The sequence below is a fragment of the Artibeus jamaicensis genome, unplaced genomic scaffold, assembly GCF_021234435.1.
Source record: "Artibeus jamaicensis isolate MK-2021 breed Jamaican fruit bat unplaced genomic scaffold, CSHL_Jam_final contig_233, whole genome shotgun sequence".
In the NCBI taxonomy this organism is placed as follows: domain Eukaryota; kingdom Metazoa; phylum Chordata; class Mammalia; order Chiroptera; family Phyllostomidae; genus Artibeus; species Artibeus jamaicensis.
The window spans coordinates 10,640,039-10,664,635 of record NW_026521486.1 but is presented as its reverse complement, the minus strand read 5'-3'; the positions used below and the strand labels follow the sequence as shown (position 1 = coordinate 10,664,635).

Sequence of the window (24,597 nt, the reverse complement as noted above, 5' to 3'; positions counted from 1 at the left end):
TTTAGAGGGCACTTAGGAACAGGAGTTGGCCTTCTAGTAGTTACAAGTACTTGAACGTTGAATAAAGCAGTGCCACAAGTGACAAAGTGTCACATTCCTGGATAGATAAGTGTTGGAAAACATGCTTTGAAGTCATCAAGATCTGGGTTCCAATGTCAATGCTGCTGCGCACTAGCTGGGTCTTTGGTCAGACCTGCCCCACCTGAACATTGGTTTCCTCCCTGGGAACATGAGCCCTGAATGAGCAAACACATGTCAAGCACGGACAGTGTCTGCCTTTTTGTTGATGCTGCATAAGTGTTAGCTCTTATTCTTTCCCACTAAGGCAGACCCTTCCAGAATTGGGTCAAATTCCTTAGCCTTGGCGGGCCTTTCCCTGACTACACTGTGCACGACCACCCTTCCGTTCTTTAAGCTCCCTTGCAAAGATTGGCCAGGTATGCTGCTTTGCCTGTTTAGTTTTTTTACCTAACAAATACTTTTATTATACTTACCGTGCACCATATTCTATTCTAAGAGCTTAACAGATTTCAATCCCTTAACCTTTAGAGTAACCCCTCGAGGTTACCATTTTACAGATGAGGAAACTGAGTCCAGGGAGATTTCAATAACTTGCCAAGAGCACACAGCTGGGAAGCGGTCCTGCCAGGATTGAATGCAGGCAGTCTAGCTCTAAATGCTGCATTTTGGCACCCCAGGGCCACACTTCCTGTCTGCCTTACAATGTCCACCAATCATCCTCTGCGCTGGCCCAGCCTGGCCAACTGGAGCTAATACTGCTTGAGGGAGTGGACAGCCAGACCCCTTCCTCCCAGTATATGGAGAACTGAACCCTATAATAATGCAGCCTCCCTCTTAGAAGGGACCCAGAGATCCCCACAAGAACTGGGAAGCTGCACAGAGTATTTGGAGGGAGCAGAGAGCCCCTCCAACTCTGCTCTGGTGGGAAGGAAATGGAGGCACATTGGGCTCTTGCTGCCCCAACACATGTTTATTGTTCATGAATATAGGGTTTGGTGCCGAAGATAAATTCTTGAGCCACACACACACACCGCTCTGGAGTCCAGGATGGTGCTGGGAGAGAAGTGAGGACAATGTGATGGGTGTGGCCCACGCAGTCCCCAACCCCCAGGCTGGGCTGAGCTGGGGAAGAACACAACCAGTGAGGGCTTCTAAGCACAAGTGAGAATTAAGAGGGACTCAGCAGGAGAGGTGAAAGTTGTCCATGACAAGGATAATTTCGGCAGGTGAGGTGGCAAAGTAGGTATTCCAGTGAAGACTGGCCGTCACTTCCAAGGCCTAGAGGTAGACGGAATGGTCTGACATATCTTCTCTCATTTGACCCCTACAGCCTTTCGGAAAAGAGATAGGGTTTTTTTTTAGCCCATTTTTCAGATGAGAAAATTAAGGCTGAAGAAGGACCTTGCCTGAGTTCACTGTGCTAATAAATGGAAGAGGTGTTCATTTCAAAGCACACATACCAGGCTCTGGGAAGAGAGGCCTTTATAAAGCATGCAAATAATGGGGTAATGAATCTAGTGGGCAGATTTATAGGCCTTGGTTCTAGTGGGAGATCTGGTTCCCTCCCTGGCCATGGGAAAGTTACTGGAACTTCTGAGCTCCAGTTTCTGCATCTGTGGGCATCTGGGCAGGGTCACTCCTACTTTGTTGGCAAATGGAGTGGATTTAAATGTGCTTCAAGTTAGAGCTTGCAAACTAGTAGCCTGGATTAAAAACAGCCCCTGGAGGCAAAAAGAGCCAGTGATTTTTAGAAATACTCTAAAGATGAGGTTTAGAGTGGCTAATAACTTGCCCAAGTTCGCACAGCTCAAATGTGGTTGAACTAAGATTTAAACTGTGAAGGCCTGAATTCAGTGTCTGCAGTCTGAAGCAGCAAGTACAGAGAAATAGCAATTGTCTGGGAGACATGAGGGAGTGGTGGGGACTTCAGCGAACTACAGCGTCCATGCCCGAACTGGAGAAATGTTCCTGTGATTGACCTTCAGTAAGGGCAGTGAATGTTTTGTGTCCCAGTTTTATCCTCTACAAAATTGCCATAATAATTATACGTAGCTCACAGGGTTTTCCTGAAGACTAAATTACTTAATGTGCCTAGCACAGAGTAAACATTATGTAAGTGTAAGCTGTTACTATTGTTACAATCGGAGCAGTGACCTTTGTCTTAAACATTCATAATACCCACTTAAATATGGTATGGTGAGCTGAGCACAGCACTGAAGATCAAGTTCCAACAGTTTCTCTGGGGCCTTTCCTCCTCATTCTAAGCCACAGTGGAGCTGACAGGACCAAGAACCCCAGGCCACAAGCCACTAGCTTCATGCATCAGCAGCAGCCCCTCAGTGAGCTCATGGTTACCACCGGCCTCTAGGCTGAAAAGAATGTGAGGTGCAATGGGCAGCCTTCCAGGGGCCCAAGAAGGGAGGCCTCTTCCTTTCAGGATGTTTCAGGCTTCAGATAAAACCCTTCCTGTGTTCCAGTTCATAGCTGGCAGGGACAATCGGCAATGACTGACTAGGACTGGTGAGTTGTCAAAAAGATGTGTGTGTGAACCAAACGCCAGCTAGCTGAGGCAAAGCACGCATTCAGGAAGCTGGTGGGAAGACCATCAACTGCACAATGGTTTGTTTTGCACCTACTACGTACTCGGCCCTGGGCCAGGCTTTCAGGAGGTGGTGAAGTTAGTAACAGTTTGCCAGCATTGCCTCTCCCCTAACACTGTAACAGTCATCATCTCTCTTGATCCTTGGTACAATCTTAAAATGCAAGCAGTCCTCATTTCCTGCATTGGAAAATGGGTAATAGAAGAGACTTGTTGAAAATTTCAAAGCATAGTAGAGTCTAGAAACTTAGTAGCCAAACTTGTTTCATTTTTCACCTGAGTACCCAGCTGGAACTACATTTCCCATTGGTCTTTGTAGTTGGTACAGTCAAATGACTGAGTTCTGGCCAGTGGAATGAATGAAGTGCTGGTGATAATGATCTATGGCTTGCTTGGTCTATAAAAATCTTTCTACACCCTCCGTCTCATCAGCTTACCGATGCAGACAGCCTGCAGAGGATTCTGAGGACCCAGGGATGATGGAGCCACAAGATGGAAGGGGCCTGGCTGAACTCTTGAGTCACTCTGCTGAAGTCCTACACGGTGAACCCTTAGGTGAGTGAGAAATGGACTTCTTTCATGTTAGGCTACCTAGTTTGTTTTTCCACAATAGTGAGCCTACCTAAACATACACAGTAAAACCAGAACTTGTGTTTTAAAGGCATTTGGCCTCGATAGCTGGTAATTCTTTCTACCCTCTTCCAAGCAAGCAGACAGATCTTATGCTTATAGGGTCTTCGAATTTTACAAAGCACTTGGACAAGTAATGGGATAATCTCTTCCACACCACTAGCCCCTGGGCTGTGACTCCCAACCACTGTGGGAAGCTTCCCAGTGGGTACCAGAGGTCTGGGATAGCCACACCTCTGGTATGCACTAGCTCAGCCATTTTCAACTAGTTCTGGAGAAAATTGAGCCCCAGTGTCCAAAGGCATCCCGTGTATGCAATTAATTAACTTCTCTCCTGTCCCTCTGTGATGGTATAAGTGATGTATCCTGCCTGGGAGAAGTATGAACAGTCACTCATATCATCTTCTGTCTTTTGTTGTTCAGATGAAGATCCCCAATTACAAGCCACTGCCCCTCTCTGAGCCACAGTTTTCTCAACTATAAAGCCACTGGGTACAATCAAGTGAACTTGAAGTCTCTTGCCAGCCTTCATTTGTTATCCTCTCATCTTAAAAAGCAGATGATAGGCCCCATTTTGGGTCTAAGATGGGTCAGACACTTCACGGCTATTTCATTTAGTTGTGAGGTTGGGCAAATAGGGTTGTTTTTGCCCCCAAAATAAAAGAGAAACTGAAATTCCCCATCATTAGCCATTTTCCACAAAGTTGGTATTCGATAAACTTTCACTGGGTGGGAAACTAATGCAAAGTGTTACTGTAGCTTGTGACTTCAATGAGCCTGCATCTAGCTGGCAGGACAAGAACCATGCATGGAAAACCAAGGAACAGTCTAGAGAGTAGGGCAGTATCTGACTGGCCAGGTAGAGGATGGGGGAGCAGAGGGGAGGAGATCTACTTATCTCCCCCCACCCACCTCCAGCCCAGTTCTCTGCTGACACTTCTACACTCTGAGCACTTGCTGCGTCCCAGACATTCGCTGAGTGCTATATCTTCATATTTCACTTAATCCCCACAGGATCTCTGCAGGGATTGTCTCTGTTTAAAAAAAGAGGGCTCAAGAGGCCCCTGGGCATTAAGTCACTTATCTGAAGCTCCACGCAGGTGGAAGTACTAAAAGCACGGGGGTCTGCAGCAGGCCTGCATGGCTGCAGAGCCTGCTCCCTCCCACCTTGCCCCGCCCTCCTCCTCCACACACAGCTCTGCCCCCAGCTTCCCCAAGAAGAGATGCTGGTGTTCTGTCCTTTTGATAGTCAACCATCACAGAGTCGGATCTCCTGGGGAAACTGCAGCTTTCAGGGAACCTCTGGCAGAGCGGTCCCACGTCCAGCTGAGGGGCGCAGCAGGTGGACATCAGCAGCGGAGCTCTTGGTGCACGAGCTGGGAAGCCTCTGAGACAGGAGGGCCTGAGGTTTGCACAGCTGGAGGCCCTGGGGAGAGGCCAGGGAGCAGCCGAAACTAACCGACTCCATCTGGAAGCAGAGCCCCCTCCAGGGAGCCAGAGGGAGGAAAGGAGACAGGAAGGGGCTGATCTGCTCTTTCTCAGGAAGCAGCAGGCCCGGGACAGGCACTGTTCCCCGGAAACCAAAGTTCTGGTGTTTCTCAACATGTGCTCCTGGGACCCCCTGCATCACACTCACCTGGCATGTTGAGAAAGGGGATTCTTGGGCCACAAATATAACGAATCCAAATATCTGAGAAGCGGGGACAGGGATCTGCGTGTTAGGTAAGCTCATCAGACAGTCCTGATGCTTGCCAAGGCGTGAGAACTGAAAATCCCACTTCTCTTTCCTTCCCAGTTCTTCCTTAGATGCCCTACTCATTTCCCGTGAACTTTTAAACCCTCTAGATGGATCAACTCATTTAAAATCCTCACAGCATCCTCATAAATATGAAGCTCATATTACATATAAATGAGCTGAAACACAGAGAGATTAAGGAACTTCAAAAAGTCACACCTTAAAGTGGCTGGGCCTGAATATGGACCCAGGTGGTCTGACTCCCAAACCTGAACTCTTAATTAACCCCTATAAACACTGTGGAAGGTTCTATCGACTGAAGACCCAGGTGGTGTCAGACCCCCAGCCCAAGGCACTTGCAGCATCCAGCAAACATGAACTGAATGTCTGCTGCTCTGTGCCAGCAACTGCTCTGAGCTCTGGCCAGGCTGGGACGAGGGCGAGGTGAGTGCAGCACTTCGGGCACAAAATTGGAAGGAGAGATGCCCCTAAATTCAGTAATCAAGATAAATACAACTTTAATGCAATAGTAAAAAACAAAGAAACAAAGACAAAAACAGATGGTCCAGCTATGGACCATGGCTAGCCACCTGTTTTTATATATACGGTGTTATTAGAGGAAGATAAAATAAGAAGAATGACGTCACCCAGGCCTTTCCATCATGGCCCCAAAGAGCAGGTATTAATACCATTACTCTTCACACTCACCCTCTGGGGAGCTAATGATGATGCAGGCTGACAACGGGCAAGATGTTATATTTAAAGTGCCTTACAAATAATATTTTATTCCTCCCTATCAGGAAAAAAAACTCTATCAGCTCCATTTTACAAAAGGTGAAACTAAAACACAGAGAAGTTTTATAACTTGTCCAAGGTCAACACAGCCAGTAAAGGGCAGAGCCAGGACCAGAACCCAAGCAGCCTCCCACCAGACGCCACAGCCTGGACCAGAGGTTAGCCAACTACAATCTATAGGCCAGTTCTGGCCAAGTCCAGCTCAGCACCTGTTACTGTAAATAAAGTTGTACTGGCACACAGCTACGCTCATGTATTTATGTGTTGTGTATGTTCACTTTCATGCCACCACCAAAGAGCAGACTGGTCATGACAGAGACCCTCTGGGCTGCAAAGACAAAAATATTTGCTATCTGGCCCACTGTGGAAAAGAAATGCTGGCCCCTGCCCTTAAACACTGTGGAGTGATCAGCACGAAGGCCCACAGCTAGAAGGAAACAGAGATGGGAAATGACCCCAGCTGTGTCTCTGAAGATGGTCATTTTTCAGTTCTGCCTGGTTATGTACCCTCCCACGGGTGCCAGTGCTTCTGTATTTCCCAGGGGTCAGGGTGCTGCCTGGCCACAGAAAGTGCTCCATAAATGTTCACTGAATGAGCACATGAATGGATGAGACTTGGCATATTTTGCAGTGGTGGAGTCTACAGAAATAGATGAACCATATACGGGAACGTCCAGCCTTTCTGTCACATCCCTTATAAGCCAAGGCTCTTGGGGTCTCATTGCTATGGTAACCTGCCCCAATAGCCTAAATTGATTAGTAGGGAGAGAGTGTTCTGAGGATGTCTTTGTGCCTACTATACTACGCATCCCAAGTTACTCAGTGGTCTCCATCTAAACCACAGTCTTAACATCCAGCCGAAACTGCTTTGCCCCTAGAGAGCAGGGCCCTAGTCTTAGGACCTAGTCATAGTCAAAAGACTGTGGATTCGGGAGTTAGACCAACTGCGTAAATTCTGGCTTCTTCTCACCCATCAGCCGTGTGACTTTGAGCAAGTTCCTCCACCGCTCCGCACCTCAGCTTCCTAACCTGTGCCAACAGTTCACTGCAGGGAGAGGACCTACACAAAGCTAGGCAGCCTCAGTGGACGGCTGCAATTCTTTGTTATGATGAGGGAGACAGTTTAGGAGAGCTGTCTGCTGAAAAGCCTCCCAATCCATTATGCATGTTTTATCTTCGTGCTCCCAGGATCATGAATAAACAGTGTCTTTATCCAGTGTTTAAAAGACACTAATTCCGCTTCAGAATAGCCACCCCATCCCACCCCTGCTGAAATTGGCTAGCTCTGTGCCTGGCCACTGGCCTGAATTTCCAAAGACTGTTGGTTTAGCATTTCTCAAATGCATCCCATTAACACTATGAACCTGTCAGCTGTCCCTCCTTTCTGAGCTCAGGTTGAACTGCCACAGCGAGGATGCAACCAGCAGTGCGAGGCTAGCCTCCCGGACTTGCCTTGGAGAAAAAGGGTGGTGGCGGGCCAGTCTGCTGGGCCTGGGGCACCTACCAGCATGTACAGGAGAGGGCACCCCGGTCAGGCACAGACCCAGGCAGTGTGCGTGGAGGATGGGAGAAAGTGCACTGGAATGAGGGGATTGGGGAATGTGAGTATGCTCTCCAGCTGCTACTTGAGGGGACAAAACGAGGCCTCAAATGAGGCTTAGTGAAAAGCCACTGCTCTGGGAATCAGGAAATAGCTCTGCCCTGGCACAATCTCCAGCTCCCTCGCTGTGTATCTTTAAGCAAGGTATTTGCCCTCTCTGCAGACATTTATTTATACATGAATGGGTTAGGCTAGGCCATGTCTTCTTAAACTCTAGTGTGGCAGCAGAGTTCTGTTACAAATGAATTGTTACTTGCAATTTTAATATACATGGTAAATAGATGGAAGTGAACTGATTCCCTGGGTGAAGGTGGTGGGAGGGACAGGGGCAGCTGGAATCCCACCTGCTCAGCACTCTAAACACCTGATCTGAAAGAGACAGGAGTTACCTCTGTGGAACAGGGTTGGAGAACCATATGATATGGTAGAGAATCTACAGAATCTCCCAGTGTGCTGGCAGCCTCTGAGCCTGGGATCTGCAGCTGCCGCTGCTAATACCAGTGACGGCATTTGTTTATGGAGCCCTTTCTCTGGAGCTGGACTTGACTTCTATGTGCTTCACCCTGAGTTAGTAAAGGGCCCTGACTCGAGTCCCAGCTTTTCCAGGTTAGCAGCTTTGTTGCCTTAGGCAAGTGAGTTCATCTCTGTGCCTCGGATTCTTCATCTGGAAATAGATTGCTCAGAGAATTAAAATAATTAATCCCCATAAAGATGCTTATTACTGTGGCGGGCATATAGTAAGCAACTGATGTCAGCCATTTTTTATCATGTTTGCATAAATTATTACAACTGATTTTTCTAAGCACCATTCTGTTTCACCAATGAAGGAACTGACACTCAGAGAGGTACAGTGAGCATCCCTAGGTCACACAGCTGGTAAGTGATGGACTGAGGAATTGAATCCAGGTTTGCTCAACGGGAACAGTCTGTGGTCTTAAACAGCCAGCCATAATGGCATTGCTCTTGATCCCAGAGGTCAGGGCGTTGGTCCTAGTAATTTGCTTAAGGAGTTCCAAGCCCAAATAAAAGGGTATGAATGATAACCGCAGTGACTTATACTTCTAGGGGTTCAGGAGTCTAGGCATCTTAGTGAATACAGATCCCAAGGAGAGAGGAAGTGTTGGCCCAATGAAGCCTAGGACTATCTGACAATCTTTTCTCCGAGCCACATTCTCCAGCCTTTTTCCTACAAGACATCTCTGTGTAAATTAGTAAAAGGGCAGGGGCAGCCCCACGCTAGAGCACAGGTGAACAGAGAACTAGCTGCTATTCAGCGCCCACTTGGAAGGCACCTCTGGGCAGTACATGTGCTGCACCACCTGATACAGCAACCCTTTCCTCTTGCCTCAGCATTTGGTGGGGAGAAGTACAGGAAGAGAAAACAACTGGCAGGACGAGAGACAAAGGGAAGTCTCAGCCTTGCCCCATGCACGTGGGCGCCCTGGAGGAGAGGAAGGAGGAGCATGGAGGCTGTGCAGTCAGGACGCTCTGAGTGATCTCCCAAAGCAAATGCAAACCACGCAGTCACTTATCCTTTCCACGCTTCCTGCTCTCAGCACAGAGGGTGGTAATAAAGGATGGCTGTATGGCTCTCTCTGGGGAGCTGACTGGGAGCCAAGCCATCATATGGTGAACAAATGCTGCAATCGCCCAACTGCAGAGTGGAGGCTGCATGTTATTAAAAGGCAACAACCTCTCCCCTGACCCCTGACCTCTGGACATGGGTAGCCACCAGCCCACCCACCCAGAAAGCCCCAGCGCCCTGCCACCAACAGAGGCCCAAACACTGGCTCCGGCATTCAGAAGAAGCAGGGGGTGCAGCATAGCTGTAAGAACACAGGCTTTAAGTTCAGACAGGGCTGGATTCCAATAGCAAGTCCACCCCTCATGAGTGGTGGGACTTTGAATAAGATACTAGATTTCTCTGAATCTTGATTTTTTATCTGTGAAGTGTAACTTAACATACTGACCATGCAGGAAGGAAGTAGGAATTAGAAATATTAAATACAAAGTGCCCAGCATGCTGCCTGAGGCATAATGAATGCTCATACAGGTTCCTTCACTAATCCAACAAAGATTAATTGCAGGACCACTGAATGCCAGGCATGGTGAATATCATATGAGGGGTTGCCAGTGGTATCTCTGAAGAAGGGACACTTGAGCTGAGATCTGAAGGATGAGCAGGAGTTTTCTAGTGAAAAAGAGAAGAAAGAACGTTCCATGCATATGGAACAGCATATGTGAGGACCTGTGATAAGAAAGAACAGGTGAAGATCAAGAACTGAGGAAAAGCTGCTGTGGCCGATGCAGAGAGAGCAAGAGGAGGCCGGCAAGGTGCACGGGGCCAGACCATGGCAGCCACAGTCAAGAGTTTGCTCTCTATCCCAAGTGTACAAGGGAATTATTGAAGGGTTTAATTGATGAAATGACACGATCAAATTAGTGTTTTTAAAAGCTCACTCTAAGAAGAGTATATATTATATGATTCCAACTCTATGACATTCTGCAAAAGGCAAAGCTATGGAAACAACACAAACATCAGGGGTTGGCAAGGGTTAGGAGGAAGGTGGGGATGAATATTCAGAGCACAGGGGATTTTTGATGGCAGTGATACTCCTCTGTATACTATAATGGTGGATAATTGTCAAGACTCATAGAATGTACAACACCAAGCGTGCACTCTAATGTAAACTATGGACTTCAGATGATAATGTGCCATACAAATTCATCAGCTGTAACAAATGTACCATTCTGGGGGGGAATCCTTAAGTCTAGTTTTCCCCTGTGCCTGTCTTTGGCCACTAGTATGTGGCCAAAGTACTGCTGTAGAACTTCAAACTCTGGCCTTTAAGATATTGACAACTTCCATGCCTCCTGTAACTTGCCCTCTTGCAACCCAGCTGCCCCGGAAGAAGTCTGACTGTCCTGAGACCACACTGCTGTGAAGAAGCTCCTTAGCTATGAGGAGCAACAGAAACGTCCTAGAAGGGCATTGAAGCGCCAGACCTGAGCATGAGGCCTCCAGTCAAGCCCCCAGCTGAATGCAGCCTGGCGACTCACCCAGACAACACTGTATGCAGCAGAAGAACCAGCTAACTGAGCCCCGCCCGAGTTCCTGACCCACAGACTTCAAGCAAATAAACTGATCGTGGTTTTAAGCCACTAAGTTTTGGGGTAGTTTATTACGTAGCAATTGACAATTGAGACAGAGGGTAATGGCAGAAGCCAGGAGATCAGTAAGGAGGGTCCTGCAGAAATCCAGGTGAGCGAGAAGGGGGATCTGGTCCATGGTAGGAGTGGTGATGAAGAATTAGAAAATGCTGATCAGAGAAAAAGTTACCCACGCACACATACACATTGTCATCATCAGTAGGAGAAGCTTGCGGGTCTGCAGACGCCATACACCCCACTGATGGCAGCACTGGTTCCCCCTCTGAGGCCACCTCTTTCAGTGAAGGGCTGATTGTTCTCAGATACTTGATGGCCATCAGTATATCCCTTTACAGCAGGTACCTAGAGTAGGTACCTATATACCTTTATAGGTACCTACTATAAAGGGATATATTCCAGAATGCCAGAAAATAGGCTTTATAGCGCAGGCATATTATTTATCATCAAAATGAAGACACGTCTGAGAAAAAAATTGTTCAAACTTTATATAATATCTAATGTTTAAACACTACTTCATAGACTATCAAGTACATTCATACATACATTTATGTACCAAACCTCATTTGATTCATTCAACTCTTCTATGAAGTGGGAATTTCCATCCTCATTTACAGATAAGGAAACAGTCTCAGAAAGGAAATAATTACTGTTTTATGGCCCCATGGGCAGTAGCTGGTAGGGCTAGACTTTGAACCTCTTCTCAAGGCAAGTTCAAATTGGCTTTTTTATGACTGTTGCAAAATTTCCAAATTTATGTCAAAACTATGAAGAACAAATTAAAATAATATATTGTTGTGCGTGTTAGTTGTCTGCCTGCTGCTTCTCTTCACAGGCTCCTGTGCACAGGCCGGTGTTTAATGAACTATAGAAATGACCCCTGCAAGTACAGTCTTTGTGCAGTGGTTTCTAAAGTGGGGTCCTCGCACTCCTGGTCTTGGAGTCTCACAGCTGAACAAGATGTAGAATCCTGGGCCCCACCCAGGAGTCAGACTTTCTGGTAATAAGACCTAAGCATCTGCATTTTAATAAGTAGGTCAGGGGGTGTTTCTAAATCATTTGCCTTCATGAAAAAGTTTGAAAGTCACTGAAATGGTGGATCACCAAGCCCTTAGGAAGTGAGTGGACGTGCTTCAATGAAGAAAGAGTCTAAAAATAGTCTAGCAAAGTGCAATGGGTCAGTCCACCATGTTGCCTGGGGTAGGGAGGGACCCTAGACAGTCTCCTCCTCCCTCCCTCCTTCCTAGGAGGCTCACCCTGGGGAGCCAGGAAAGGAAGGGTGTGTAAGACGAGCCATGGGAGGGTGAGGAAGGAGCAGAGCAACCATTTAGAGAGTACCCACTATGTTTCAGGCACTAGCAGACTATCCCCGCTTTAGTCCTCAAAGAAGGTGTTATTTCCACTTTACAACTGAAGAACCCGAGAACTTGTAGAGACACACAAACAAGCGAGGAGTCAAGATTTAAACCCAGGACTGTTCAACACCAACACTAGTGTTTCTCCCAGTGTCGATTTGTGCCAATCAGACAGTGTGATGTCAGATCATTCAAATTGGAATCCCATTCATCTACTCATTAGCTGTGTGACCTTGGACTAGGCATTATCCCTTTTGGAAAGGGTACCTTCATTTCTTTCAAAAAGGGGATGGGATTACCTGCCACTGAGAAGTCCCTAGTATCCACTTGTCTTTTAATAAAAGGTGATTGCTTCTGCAAGAGAGGGCCAGGATGCCAAAGCCAAAATGGTCAAGTGATCATCAGGGCGATTTCTCCCACAGTAGATGTGACAGGTCGGGAGCAAGCGCCAAGGTGGGGGAGGGGAGGGAAGAGGAGGGGGGAGGACAGTGAAGTGGGACCCAGCAATGCAGCCATTCCTTGGAATGGCTACAGCATGTGGGAATGTGTGTAGGACCTGTGGCCCCACAGGTCTCTTCCACCCATTTTGGATTTGGGAATTAGAAGCCATACTGTTTCAGATGGAACTGGAGAGCATTATGCTCAGCAAAATAAGCCTGGCAGTGAAAGAAATACCATAGGATCTCACCTTTAACAGGAGCCTAAACAATAAAACAAACAAGCACAGTATAACCAAAGACACTGAAATAGAGAACAGGCTGACCAGAGGGGAGAGGGCAGGGAATTTCAGGGGAAAAGAGGAAGAAGGGTTTATAGGAACAAGTATAAAGGACACATGGACAAAAACTAGGTGGGGGGGGCACGTGGAAATGGGAGGGAGATGGGGAGGGCTGGGGGGGTTGGCTGGGATGGGAGTAAAAGACAGAAAACACTACTTGAACAACAATTAAATAGAAAAGAAAAAAATGAGAAAAAGAAGCCATCCTGTTTTTTTCCATCAGAGTGCGGCTCCCTCTCCTGGGGGAGCTGGCAGATCTGCTGCTCGCCTGTTGGCTGCAGACACATGGGCAGCGGAGCCTGGCATTTCTTTAGAGACTCTCGCTGTCTCTTTCTTGTGCGGCTCTTCCCGTTCCCACGCCCCACCTCAGCAAGTCCCGGCGATCCTGCTTTCTCTGGCACTGGGGAGGGCAAAGGTCCTGGGCGAAGAGATAGATCGGAGCCTTCCCTCCACAAGGCTGCTCTGCTGGGACCCTCAATGACTCATTGTCCCCTTGTGGAGAGAGGAGGTGGTGGGCGGTGTGCTGGTCAGTACGTCCGTGCCTGGTGCAAGCTCAGGCTGGAGCCCTCTCCATCAGGAGCCCTTTGCAAAGTTGTGGGAGTCATATTTGTTTGAAGGGTCCTCGGGTCCTGAATGCTTTCAGCAAAGACTGAGGTACTTACTGTGCCAGGCACTTGGAGAGTATAATTTTGAAAAACAGTTCTTAACCTAATCCTCAAGGAAGGCCCAGTCCAGTGGGAGATGTGAGAAGTAAGTAATGATTATTACCGTCCTGAATCAGTCTCAATGCAGGAAGAATAATAAGGACACGAACTCATAGTCATTAGTTAAGAGCTGGTTCATCCCTTCATTCATTGAACAAATAGTTATTGAGAACCTAGTGTTCGAGGGGCTGGGAATACTGTGGTGACAAAGTTACATAATAGCATATCTATAACATATGATATACCATAAATTTTGTACATTACTGTATATTATTATATGTATCTAATCTATATATTATTCAATATGTATTAATGTATGTATCTAGTCCATATAATTACATAATAGCATATATGTATAATATTGTTATAACTGTATAATATTGCTATAACATATTAATATATCTATCTAATCTGTCGTCTCTCACTCAATTTTATATCATCTATCTATAGTTTTAGGCTGTGATAAATGCTTGAAGAAAAAGTGCATAGTTGGGCCTCCGGAGTGAGGATAGTATGGTCTGGCAAGGTCTGTCTGAGGAGGTGACATCTGATCAGAAATTTGAAAGAAAGTGAGAGGAGAGGTGTAGTAACATGTGCACAAGTGTTTCAGGAAGAAGGAAGAACAGGTACAGACTGTCAGCCCCACGCCCTCTACCTACTTCACACACATCACTCAGATGTAAGGCCTACCGTATTTTGCCATGTATAATGCTCACTCATGTTTTTGTGTGCATTATACACAGGGATGCTATACCCGTGGTATGTAATCATTATACCTACACATAATGCACATCCTATTTTTCCCTAAAAAATTTGGGCAGAAAAGTGCACATTATACACAGCAAAATATGGTACTTATTCCCACTTCATAGATGGAAAAGCTAAGAGCCACAAAGGTGGAGAGACTTATCCTGGGCCTCATGGCTTGTAGAAGGCAGAGCTGTGGGACCCACCCTGGACGGTCTGACCTGCCTGTGTATGTGGGCTCTGGGCCACAAAGCTACACCACCCGCCTGGGCACATCCTAGATGCTTGTGAGCACAAAGGTGAGGAACCGAATTCAACTTCAGGGAAGAAAGCATAGAAGAGGATGTGGAAACATGACCCTGATGGATATGAGTGGGCCGAGCCAAAGAAGATCTCTGCCTTTCTTCTTCACCTGTCCTGTGCACGTCCACTCAAAGTCCAGAGAGAGAGAGAGAAAGAGAGAGAGAGAGAGAAGCATCTCTCTCTACTCAGGGAAGCCTTTCCCGCTCACCCTACTGCCTCAACTACCAGCTGTTACGTCCTCTTTAGCTTCAACCATTCCTCATGACCTGCCATTAGAATGCATATTTGCTCACTTGTTTGTTGCATATTTTCTGCAACTTAAATCTCAGCTCCACGAGGGCTATTGTCTATTTTGTCCACTGCTATATCCTCTGTGCTTGGTTCATATTAATGAATAAAAGGAGAGAAAATTGGAAAAGCTCAGTGTGTGTGTGTGTGGGGGGGGCATTTAGGAAAGTTAAAGAGAGCACTTTTCTAAACAGACCAGGAACTCAGAGCAGAAACAGAGCTTTTTGTAATACTTGCCTGACTATGGCTGGTGTTCTGAATGTGCTCAGTAGATATCTGCTAAGTAAATGAATACATGGAATTTGAAATTCCAAGTTCAGAGCACTCAGAAGACTTGGCAATAGTGTATGAAATAAAGAGTAAAGGCAAATTATTTTATAGTGCTTTTTGATAGAGAAGAAGCCATAGAGATCAGAAAACTTGAGAGCTGCTCCTGGCTCAGGAGCCTGTATGTTAGGAGGATTTGGACAGTCAACCTCCTCCTTGCTCCGGGGTCCACAGTTTTCCCACCTGTAAAATGGGAATACACAGAAAACTCTAACTCTTTTAACTCAGGTCCTCTAAGATGTTATAAAATATCCTTTCCTCTGGGACAGGCCCAGACATTTCCGTCTTGTCCCAAAACATCCTCCCTGGAAATCGTAAGTCTGAGGCCAAGTTTTGAGTCTTTGATTCCTTTCCTCAAGTTCTTGTGTTACTAATGTGTCCTGACCCCTCTCTTCAACCCTCTCTGAGGTCCGACCACACAGTGAACAGGGGCACATTATCAGCCGCTGTGGTTTGAATGGGTGCCTGTCACTTAGGGTTGCCTAATGCTGGAAACTGAGAGCAGGGCTTGTGTAATTAGGCTGGGCCTCATTAACGTTTGCCTCTTGGGTGTTTCTCATTCTTGGTCTCTCCTGTCCTGTATTTCAAATCCCATCTGTCTGTATGGACAGGGCTGCCTGTTTTTTATTGCTCCATTGTAGAGCCAGGCTTGAATGTGAGCCCAGAATGGCCACGGCCATCCACAAAGCATGAATCTTAACATGCCCTGGAATGGCCCCTGCTCTGCTTGCTAAGTAGAATTTTACAACTTAACTGAGAACCTGGCTTTTTAAGCTAGCAGTCCACCCTCAGTTTGGGTGTTTGACAGAAACCAGAGTAAGGGGTGCTATCAATTTAGGTACTGCGATGATTGTAGTAATGATTTTAGTAACATGTATGTAATACCTGACCATTTACAAAGCACTATTAGTATCTGAATTGGAACAGGGACTTTTGTTCAAATTCTGTTTTGATGATTTTCTCAGAGAGTTATTCTCTTTGTGTGTCCCTCTGCCCCCACCACTCTTCTCTGCCTTGTGCTGAGCCCCAGGAAGCTGACCTCATTGCACAGCGTCAGCCTGGCTCTCTGGCTCACTGGTGAAGCCCCAGAAGAAGACTGGAAGGCAGGAAAGGTTGGTGGTGTATCTGCCTAGAGCCCACCCTGCTTCTGCGCCACGACTTTGGAGGTAGCTGAGTTCCTCCACAACTGTGACTTCAACTGGGGGGGGGTTCCAGTTCAAGTCTATATGAAACCTACTAGATAAAGGCTAATAATTCCATTTCTAACTCCCTGTCCCTTCACCCTTAGGGAGGACAATGGCCTCTGCTCTTTGCTATTGTTAGACGCCAAATGTCTTTTATTCCCTTAGCCCCACACACTACTGTATAAGTGGTTACTCCCGTAAAATCTCTATTTAAATGATTTGGGAGGGTGAATTCTGTTTTCTGCCTAAGCCCTGTCTGATACAAATCCCAATATTTGGAATGGAACCTGGAACACAGTGGGCCCTTAATCAGCATTGTGGAATGAATGAACACACTTCTCGAATATAAGATTTCATCTAATCCTTACAAAAACCATACAAAATATTGGGCTGGCCCAAAAGTCCACGTGGTTTTCTGTAAAACAAAAGACACACTTTCATTTTCATGAATAACTTTATTGATTTGGACATTTTGGGTATATCAGCTATCTCCCAGGTGGTATAACACTGATTGTTCTCAATTAATGTCTCAGTTTGATCGCTGTCAAATTCAGCTGGTCTGCCTGACTGTGGATCATCACCCAGCAAGAAATCTCCAGCACGAAACTTCACAAACCACTTTTGACACATTTGCACACATCTTTCTTTTTTTGCATTTCAGTTGCATTACCTTTCTTGAAATAATAGAGCATAATATGCCAACAATGTTATGAATGCTATTCCATCTTCAATATTAAAATGGCTACACAAAAACTTGCCAATATTGATTTTTTAATGCCCACTGTGACAGTTGTCACAATATAATCTAACAAAACTGTTTTGAATGCAGTTAGAGACAGCTAAGCACTAACAGAGACACCTTACAGAAAAAACAAAATGAACTCTTTGGCCAACCCAATACTACTACTATTGCCTTTTATAGATAAAGAAACGGAGGTTCAGAGAGGTAGAGTCTCAGGTCGGAGCAGCAGATTTCTGAGACAGAGCAATGTTGACACCCTAAACCCTGGATGAACCTGAGTCACACTCAGCACCCTGGAGAAATCTCTAAGTCCTGCTCCTTTCTGTAAAATCTCAGAGTCCACTCATGCCAGCCTGGGGCAGGCTCAATAAAACCAGATGCCACAGATTGGACAGGGAGGGGCAATTCAAGGAAGAGAATAGCAAAATCTCAGGATTTAAAGACACTTGGACATTCACTTGGCATCTAGTCAGAGACCTGGGTTCAAATACTGGTGCTATCATTTTCTTCCCCCACCCCACCCCAGTTTACTGATTTTTATAATTGACAAATAAAAATTGTATATATTCAGGATATACAGCATATTTTGTTATGTATTTAAGGTGTACAACATGTTTTGATATGTGTATAACATTATGAAATGATTACCACAATCAAGTTAATTAGCATATCCATCTCCTCACCTAGTTAACCATTTAGTTTAGTTTTCCTCCTGTTATTGCTAGTTTCATGCAACTGTGGTTTGAAAAGATACTGGATATGATTTCAACCTTAAACTTACTGAGATTTGCTTTGTGCCCTAACATATGGGGAGTGTTCTGTGTGCACTTGCAAATGTGTATTCTGTGCCCGTTGGGTGGAAGGAATGTTCCGCTTTTGTCTGTTAGGTCCACTTGTACAAAGTGTAGTTCAAGACCAAAGTTTTCTTACTGATATTCTATCTGTATGATCTATCTATTGTGTTGCTGTCTACTTCTTCCAGATTTGTTAATATTTGCTTTATATATTTAGGTAGTCTGAAGTTTGGTGCATATATATTTATAATTGTCATATCCTATTGATGAATTGACACCTTTATCATTATAGATTGTCCTTCATGGTCTCTTGTTACAGTTTTTGACTCGAGGTCTATTTTCTCTGGTCTAAGTACAGCCACCCCTGCTCTCGTTTGGCTTATATGTGCATGGAATACCTCCTTCCACCTCCACTTTCAGCCTGTGTGTGTCTTTAAACCTAAAGTGGGTGTCCTGTAGGCAGAATACTGTTGGATCCTTTTTGAAATTCCTTCAGCTACACAGTCTCTTCTGATGGGCACAAATGATCCATTTACATTTAAAGTGTTATCAATAGGTGAGGACTTACTATTGCCACCTGGTTCATGGTTTTCTAGCTGGTACACAGTTCCTTTTTCCTTTATTCCTCTCTTGCTGTGTTCCTTTGAGATCTGATGATTTTCTGTAGTGATACGCTTTGAATCTTTTTCAGTTTTGTGCATCTATTATGAATTTTTGCTTTATGATTACAATGAGTCTTACATAAAACATCCTATAGTTATAACAGCCTATTCAAGCTGATAAAAAAAATCTGACCACATACAAAAACTTTACTGTTTTGCTTCCCCCTCCCTACAATGTTTTCATATCACAGTTTACATATTTTTATATGGTGTATTAATTTCAACATTACTGTAGTTAGTTACTTTTAATACTTTTGTCTTTTAACCTTCACACTAGAGTTTAAAGTGATTTACATACCACTATTACACTATTAGAGTAGTCTCGATCTGACCAAATACTTCCATTATCAATTAATTTTATACGTTCATATGTATTCATGTTACTAATTAGTGTTCTTTCCTTTCTAAAAGTCAGAAGCTTGGACCTCTGTAATACTTTTGTACCAAATGGTTGTCATACTTTTGCATACCACTCATAATGAGGAACTGGTGCCTCTTTAAGCAGCTCTGACCATGAAACAGCCCCCCTTCTTAAAGAGGTATCCAGGGCAATGGTGCCACACACTGGCTCTGGGGTCAGACTTCCTAGGCGTGAACTCCAGCTTTGCCACTTACTGGCTGGAGACCTTGATTCCATGACCCAATTTATTGGTGCTCCAGCTTCCTTATCTAGAAAATGCAGATTATAATAGTACATACCTTATAGGGTTGTTGAAAGGATGAAATGAGGCAATACATGCTAAGTGCTTGGAATAGTGCCTAGCACGTAGGAAATGCTATAAAGCGTTTGTTAAATAAATAAAAATAAATGAACTCTGTATGTGCAATTCCAGCTGGCTTAATCAAAAATAAATTTGGGGGAGGTGCAGGGTATGAAGGAACTCAGATTTGGAGATGACTCTGGATCCAGGGCCTTGAATAATATCATCGGGTCACTGACCTTCTCCCCTGCTCTGTCAGCTGTATTTTCCTTTGCCTTGGCTTCGATCTCAGCAGATCATTCCCTCAAGGAGAAACAAGAGATGGCCATCCGCAGTTCCAGGCATCCACCTGCCAGCTCAGCAGCCCCAGCAGAACACATGTGTGTCTCACTCGAGAGTTCCGGCAAAAGTCCCACGATGGATTCTCGTTGGCCTGGCTTGGGTCCCAGTGCCATATTCCGATTCTAGGGTTGCTTCTGTGCCATCAGCTCCAGACACCACACAGACTGCAAGCTGGAGAAGGGGCACCCCGGTGAAACACGTAGGTGCTATTCCCCAAAGCAGAAGGAACCGATGCTGGAGAAAACCAGCAGCGGTGTGCTGTACCATGGATCCTGGTCACCTCCTCTGAAGGTGCTCCTCATGAGCAAGACTTTGGAAGATTTAGGTCTTGCTCATGTTGCACACCTGGAAGTGTTTAAGGCTTTCATGAAAGAATATACTGCAAGTCAAGAGCACTGTTCAAAATTCTTACTTTGGGAGAACACAGCTAGGCCTTGGAATAGCACCATATGCCTAAGGAAGATTCTAACGATTCCCCACCTACAGGACACACAGTGAGCCAGACAGGGGTTCCTAGTTTGTGTGCCTGTTCTCACAGGTCTGTAACTTGTGATGTGCCAAAGTACGATGCCTGGCTGACACTGCAAGCACCATCCTGGGCCTGGAGAGAATAAATGTCACCAGCCCCATGGACCCCTGAACCCGGGGCTTTGGCTGTGCTCCCACTGCCCTCACAGCCCGGACTCCCCATGGCTGGCCTTCCAGCAGCAGCAGCAGCAGCAACATGTGGGAGCTCGTGCACACCCTTGCTGCTCAAATGGAAGTCTGCAGGACCGGCAGCATTGGCTTCATCTGGGAGCTCGTAGGAAATTCTGAGTCTCAGGTCCTGCTTAAAGACCTAGTGGATGAGAATCTGCATTTCAACAGGATCTCTGAAAGGGCCGTTTGCACGTGAGAAGCACTGTTGTCTTCGTTTCCTAGAACTGCCATTACCAAGTACCACACACTGGGTGGCTTAAAGCAACAGAAATGTATTCTCCCACAGCTCTAGAGGCCCAAAGTCTGAAGTCAGGGTGTCTGGAGGATTGGTTTCTTCTGAGAGCTGAGGGACACTTTGTTTCACGTCCATCTCCTAGCTTCTGGTGACCGATGGTAATCCTTGGTGTTCCTTGGCTTGTGCATGTGGCACTCTGATCTCTGTCTTCATCATCACGTGGTATTTTCCCCATGTCTCTGCCTGAAACTTCTCTTTGCTCTTAAGGACACTAATTATGTTGGATTAAGGGCCCACTCTGCTCCAGTATGACTGTATCTTAATTCCATTGGCCTATGAGATCACATTTTGAGGTTCCAGGACTTAGGACTTGAATACATCTTTTGGGGGTTGGGGAGGGGGACATAATTCAACCTGTAACAGCTGTCTTTGAAGACTACCATCCCTAAGTGCTGAGAGACTAGCTGATCAGAAAACATTTGGAACATTTTAGTAAATTAATTTTTGTAAACAAGTTTATAAATTCAGAAAGAAGGTGGCATGTCCACCATGAGGCTTGGAGGTGTCTTTTGCAGGGTGTTACTGGTTCAGGCAGCACACCCAGCAGGATCCTCAGCTCTACAGCTGACCCAGCCCCAGTGCGGGGCCACGGTGAGGGCAGTCTGCGGACGTCTTCCATCAGGCTGCCCCTTGGAGCCACCTGGGGTGCATTAACACGACTGATGCCCAAACCCCACCCTCAGGGATTCTGGTGTCATTGGTTGGGCACAGGGCCTGGGCGAGAAGGTTGCAAACATTTCCCACGTGATTCTAACCTGCAGCCAAATGCTAGGACTGATGGGATAGCTGTCTGGTTTCTACACGTTCCAAACGAGGGCAATTCAGCCCCTTTCCCAGACGGGGAGGCAGGACATAAGTACAAATAATCCTAAATATGCACATACACAGATTCCTAAATTTTGCTGTTTAGGTTTTTTACAGTTCTAATGTGCAAAATGAGGCTGCTGTGAGAAGTAAACAAATATACGTGTGCAGCACCATTCTCAAAATCCCCCATGATGGTGGGCTGTTCATTTCTCATTGTAGTTTTGCCAATTTTTGAAGTACATTTTGAGGCATTTTTATCTGGTGTGTATAAATTTAAAATGATCTCTTCTGGGTAAATGAATCCTTTATCATACTGGATTTATTTCCTTTCCCTAGTAATGCATTTCATCTGGGAGTCTATTTTTTTCTCCTGATATGAATACAGCTATGCTGGCTAGCTTTCTTTTGCTCAATAGTTAATTACATGGTATATCTATTTTTTAAACCTTTAACTTTCAAAATTCCTTATGTTTTAGATGAACTCTAGAATGAAGTATAGTAGGATTTTAAAAAACCTACTCTGACAATCTTGCTGCAGGTGCTCTTTAAATTTGAGTATTTAGTCCATTTACATTTAATGTAATTACTGATCTATATTGGTGGTATAATAAATATCTAACAATTCACAGGGTACTTTGTGGAGGTTGCAATTCTCACAAGTGACCATGAGAGGGCAGCTATTGGGGACTTGTAGGCATTTGCAGCCATGAAGGGACAGAGGGAACCTAGCACCTGCTCTCTGGGATTCCACCACTGCTTCCAAGCGTGTGTCTCCCGGACAACTTTGGGCATCCTTTGTCAACTTGTATAGAAAAGTTTCAATATTTTAATAACTAGTGCTGCTTGCTTTACAAGCCACTCACAATAACATGGGCTTGCTGATATACAAGGGAGGACCCTAAAAAATGGAGTTATCTTCTGGAAGGCAGGCCCCTTGTAGTACAGGCTTCCTGCAATAGGTGAGTGTTCTAGGAACCCATCTGTATCAGTGAACCAGCTGGCGTTGTTGTGAGAGGTTGCATTCAGCTTCAGTTTGTTTTTTTTTTCTGAGACTCTTTCAACGTGTTGCCCATTTCATGATGGGTGATTTCTGAGTGCCCTGTCCACACTGCGCTGTTTAACAGTTTTTGACTAAAAAAAGGCAATGACCTCATACCCCACCTCTTCATTCACCCAATCTTGCCCTATGAGACTTTTTTGTTTGTTTATTTCCCCTGACGAAAAAAGTCCTCAAAGGGAAATGTTTGCCAATATGCAAGAGATAAAACAAAAAATGGCAGCAACACTAAAAGGCATGAAAATCGATAAGTTTACAAACTGCTCTGAGCAGGGGGAAAAAACATCTCGATAGGTATATTGCATCAAATGGAGAGCACTTTGAAGGTGATTGAAGTTTAAACATGTAACAATAATACACATTTTTATACTTAAATTCCGTTTTGGGGGGGTCTCCCTCATATCTGGGTTTAAGTCCATCATCTTATTTGTAACACTTATTCTAGGTTGTATTTCTCTCCTTTCTTGACTTCTTTTATTATTTATTTTTCTCTCTCATATCTATTAAGTACTCTATTGTTTTTCTTTTTTTCCAATAATTACCTAGAAATTACATGATTTATTTTGACATTTCAAAGCCTGTTTTCTTTTAATCCTCACCTGGGGATATGTTTACTGACTTTGAGAGACAGAGACAGAGAAGGAGAAACATTGATGTGAGAGAAATATCAATCAGCTGCTTCTTGTACTCACTCCAACCAGAGCTTGAACCCACAATGTGTCCTGACTGGGGATCGAACCTGTGACTTTCTGGCGTATAGGATGATGCTCCAACCAACTGAACCACGCAGCCAGGGACAAAACCTATTTTTAATCAATACACTGCCTTTTCTCCCTGGCAATATAAGGGCCTCGGAACACCTTAATTTACCTCAGGCTCTACTAACTTACTGCTTTACATTTTAATCCCTCATATATTTTAATCCTTCAGAAGACACTGTTAATTTTATTATTGTGGAGACAACTTACTAACATTTCCCACAGTCTTTGCTCTTTATTCTTCTTGCAGCTTTAAGTTATTCTGGGATGGTTTTCTTTTTACCCAAAGCATATATTTTACAGTCTCCCCTGCTGAAGGTCTTCTCTTTGTTAATGCTTTTATTTTGCCTTCATTCATAAAAGATGTGACCCTGAGGATGGAACTATAGGTTGGCAAGTGTTTCCTTCTGGCCCATAAAGATGTCATTCCACCCCTGCGGCCTGGGAGCTGTCAGTCTGTTAGTCCAATCAAAGCCATCCGCCTTTTTAAATCTGGCTACTTTTTATTTTTCTTCATGTTTCTGTACTTACACTATTGTGTCTTTGTAGTTTTTTAAAATGTATTCTCCTTTAAATCTTTTGAGCTTCTGTTTTGGATGCTTTGGTATCTTTCTGAAAGATGTTAAGCCATCATTTCTTAAAATACTGCCTCTGTCCCATTCTCCTTTCACTCTCTGAGGCCCTGATTAAGTCCATGTTAGACCTTCTCATGTGATCTAACCACCTTGTCTAGATTTCCAACCTTTTTCTCTCTGTGTTTTACTTGGGGGTAATTTCTTCAGCTCTACCTTTCACTTTATGATATTTAATATGTTGTTAAACACAATACACCCAATAATTTGGGTTACTGTAGTTTTCATTTCTAGAAGTTCTATTTGTTTTTTTTTTAAATTGGTTGTGTCACTTTTTGCAGTTTCCTATTTGCTGCAGAAGTCTTCAAACCAGATTTTTTTCAACTTAATATGGATGATTTTTAAAAATTTAAGAATCTGTGCCTGATAGTTCCAATATCCGAGATATGAGGTTTCTTTCTGCTGTCTATTGTCCCTGTTTCTTCTCATTCGTGGTGTCTGTGTCTGGTTATCTTTGACTGTGTGCTAGCTATCATACCACAGAGTCACTTGAATAATTATTTGAAGCTCAGGATGAAAGTGCCTTCCTCTATACAACATTGCTTTTATTTCTGGCATGTCTGGGATCGTCATAAACCAAGTATAATACCCAAGGTTCCCTGAAAAACCAGTGAAATTGCAATTCAAGCTGCAATTATTTGTGATGGTTCATTTACTTGGAATTCACATTCCCTTTGAAGGTGCAGTCCCTTGGGTCTCAGCTCATTGTGGGGAGGGTCTACCATTACATTCTCACCTTGAGTGGCCCTGGGTGTTGATTTCTGTCTCGCTTTCCCTGATAGTCTATCAAAACCAATGTTAAAATTTGCTAGACTTAGCAAATACTCTCAGAAAAAGGTAGCTTCTATATTCATTTATCTTTTGGGGGTTCCAT

At 44.8% G+C, this 24,597-nt stretch overlaps 1 protein-coding gene across 1 annotated transcript in view; it reads right to left on the bottom strand.

Moving 5' to 3' along the window:
* Positions 1–24,597, bottom strand: part of SYN3 (synapsin III) — a 401,802-nt gene that overhangs the window by 294,401 nt on the left and 82,804 nt on the right. The window contains exon 5 of the mRNA XM_053662069.1: positions 22,009–22,011. Within this exon, the coding sequence (XP_053518044.1) occupies positions 22,009–22,011 (3 nt within the window). The remainder of the gene's footprint in view (positions 1–22,008; positions 22,012–24,597) is intronic.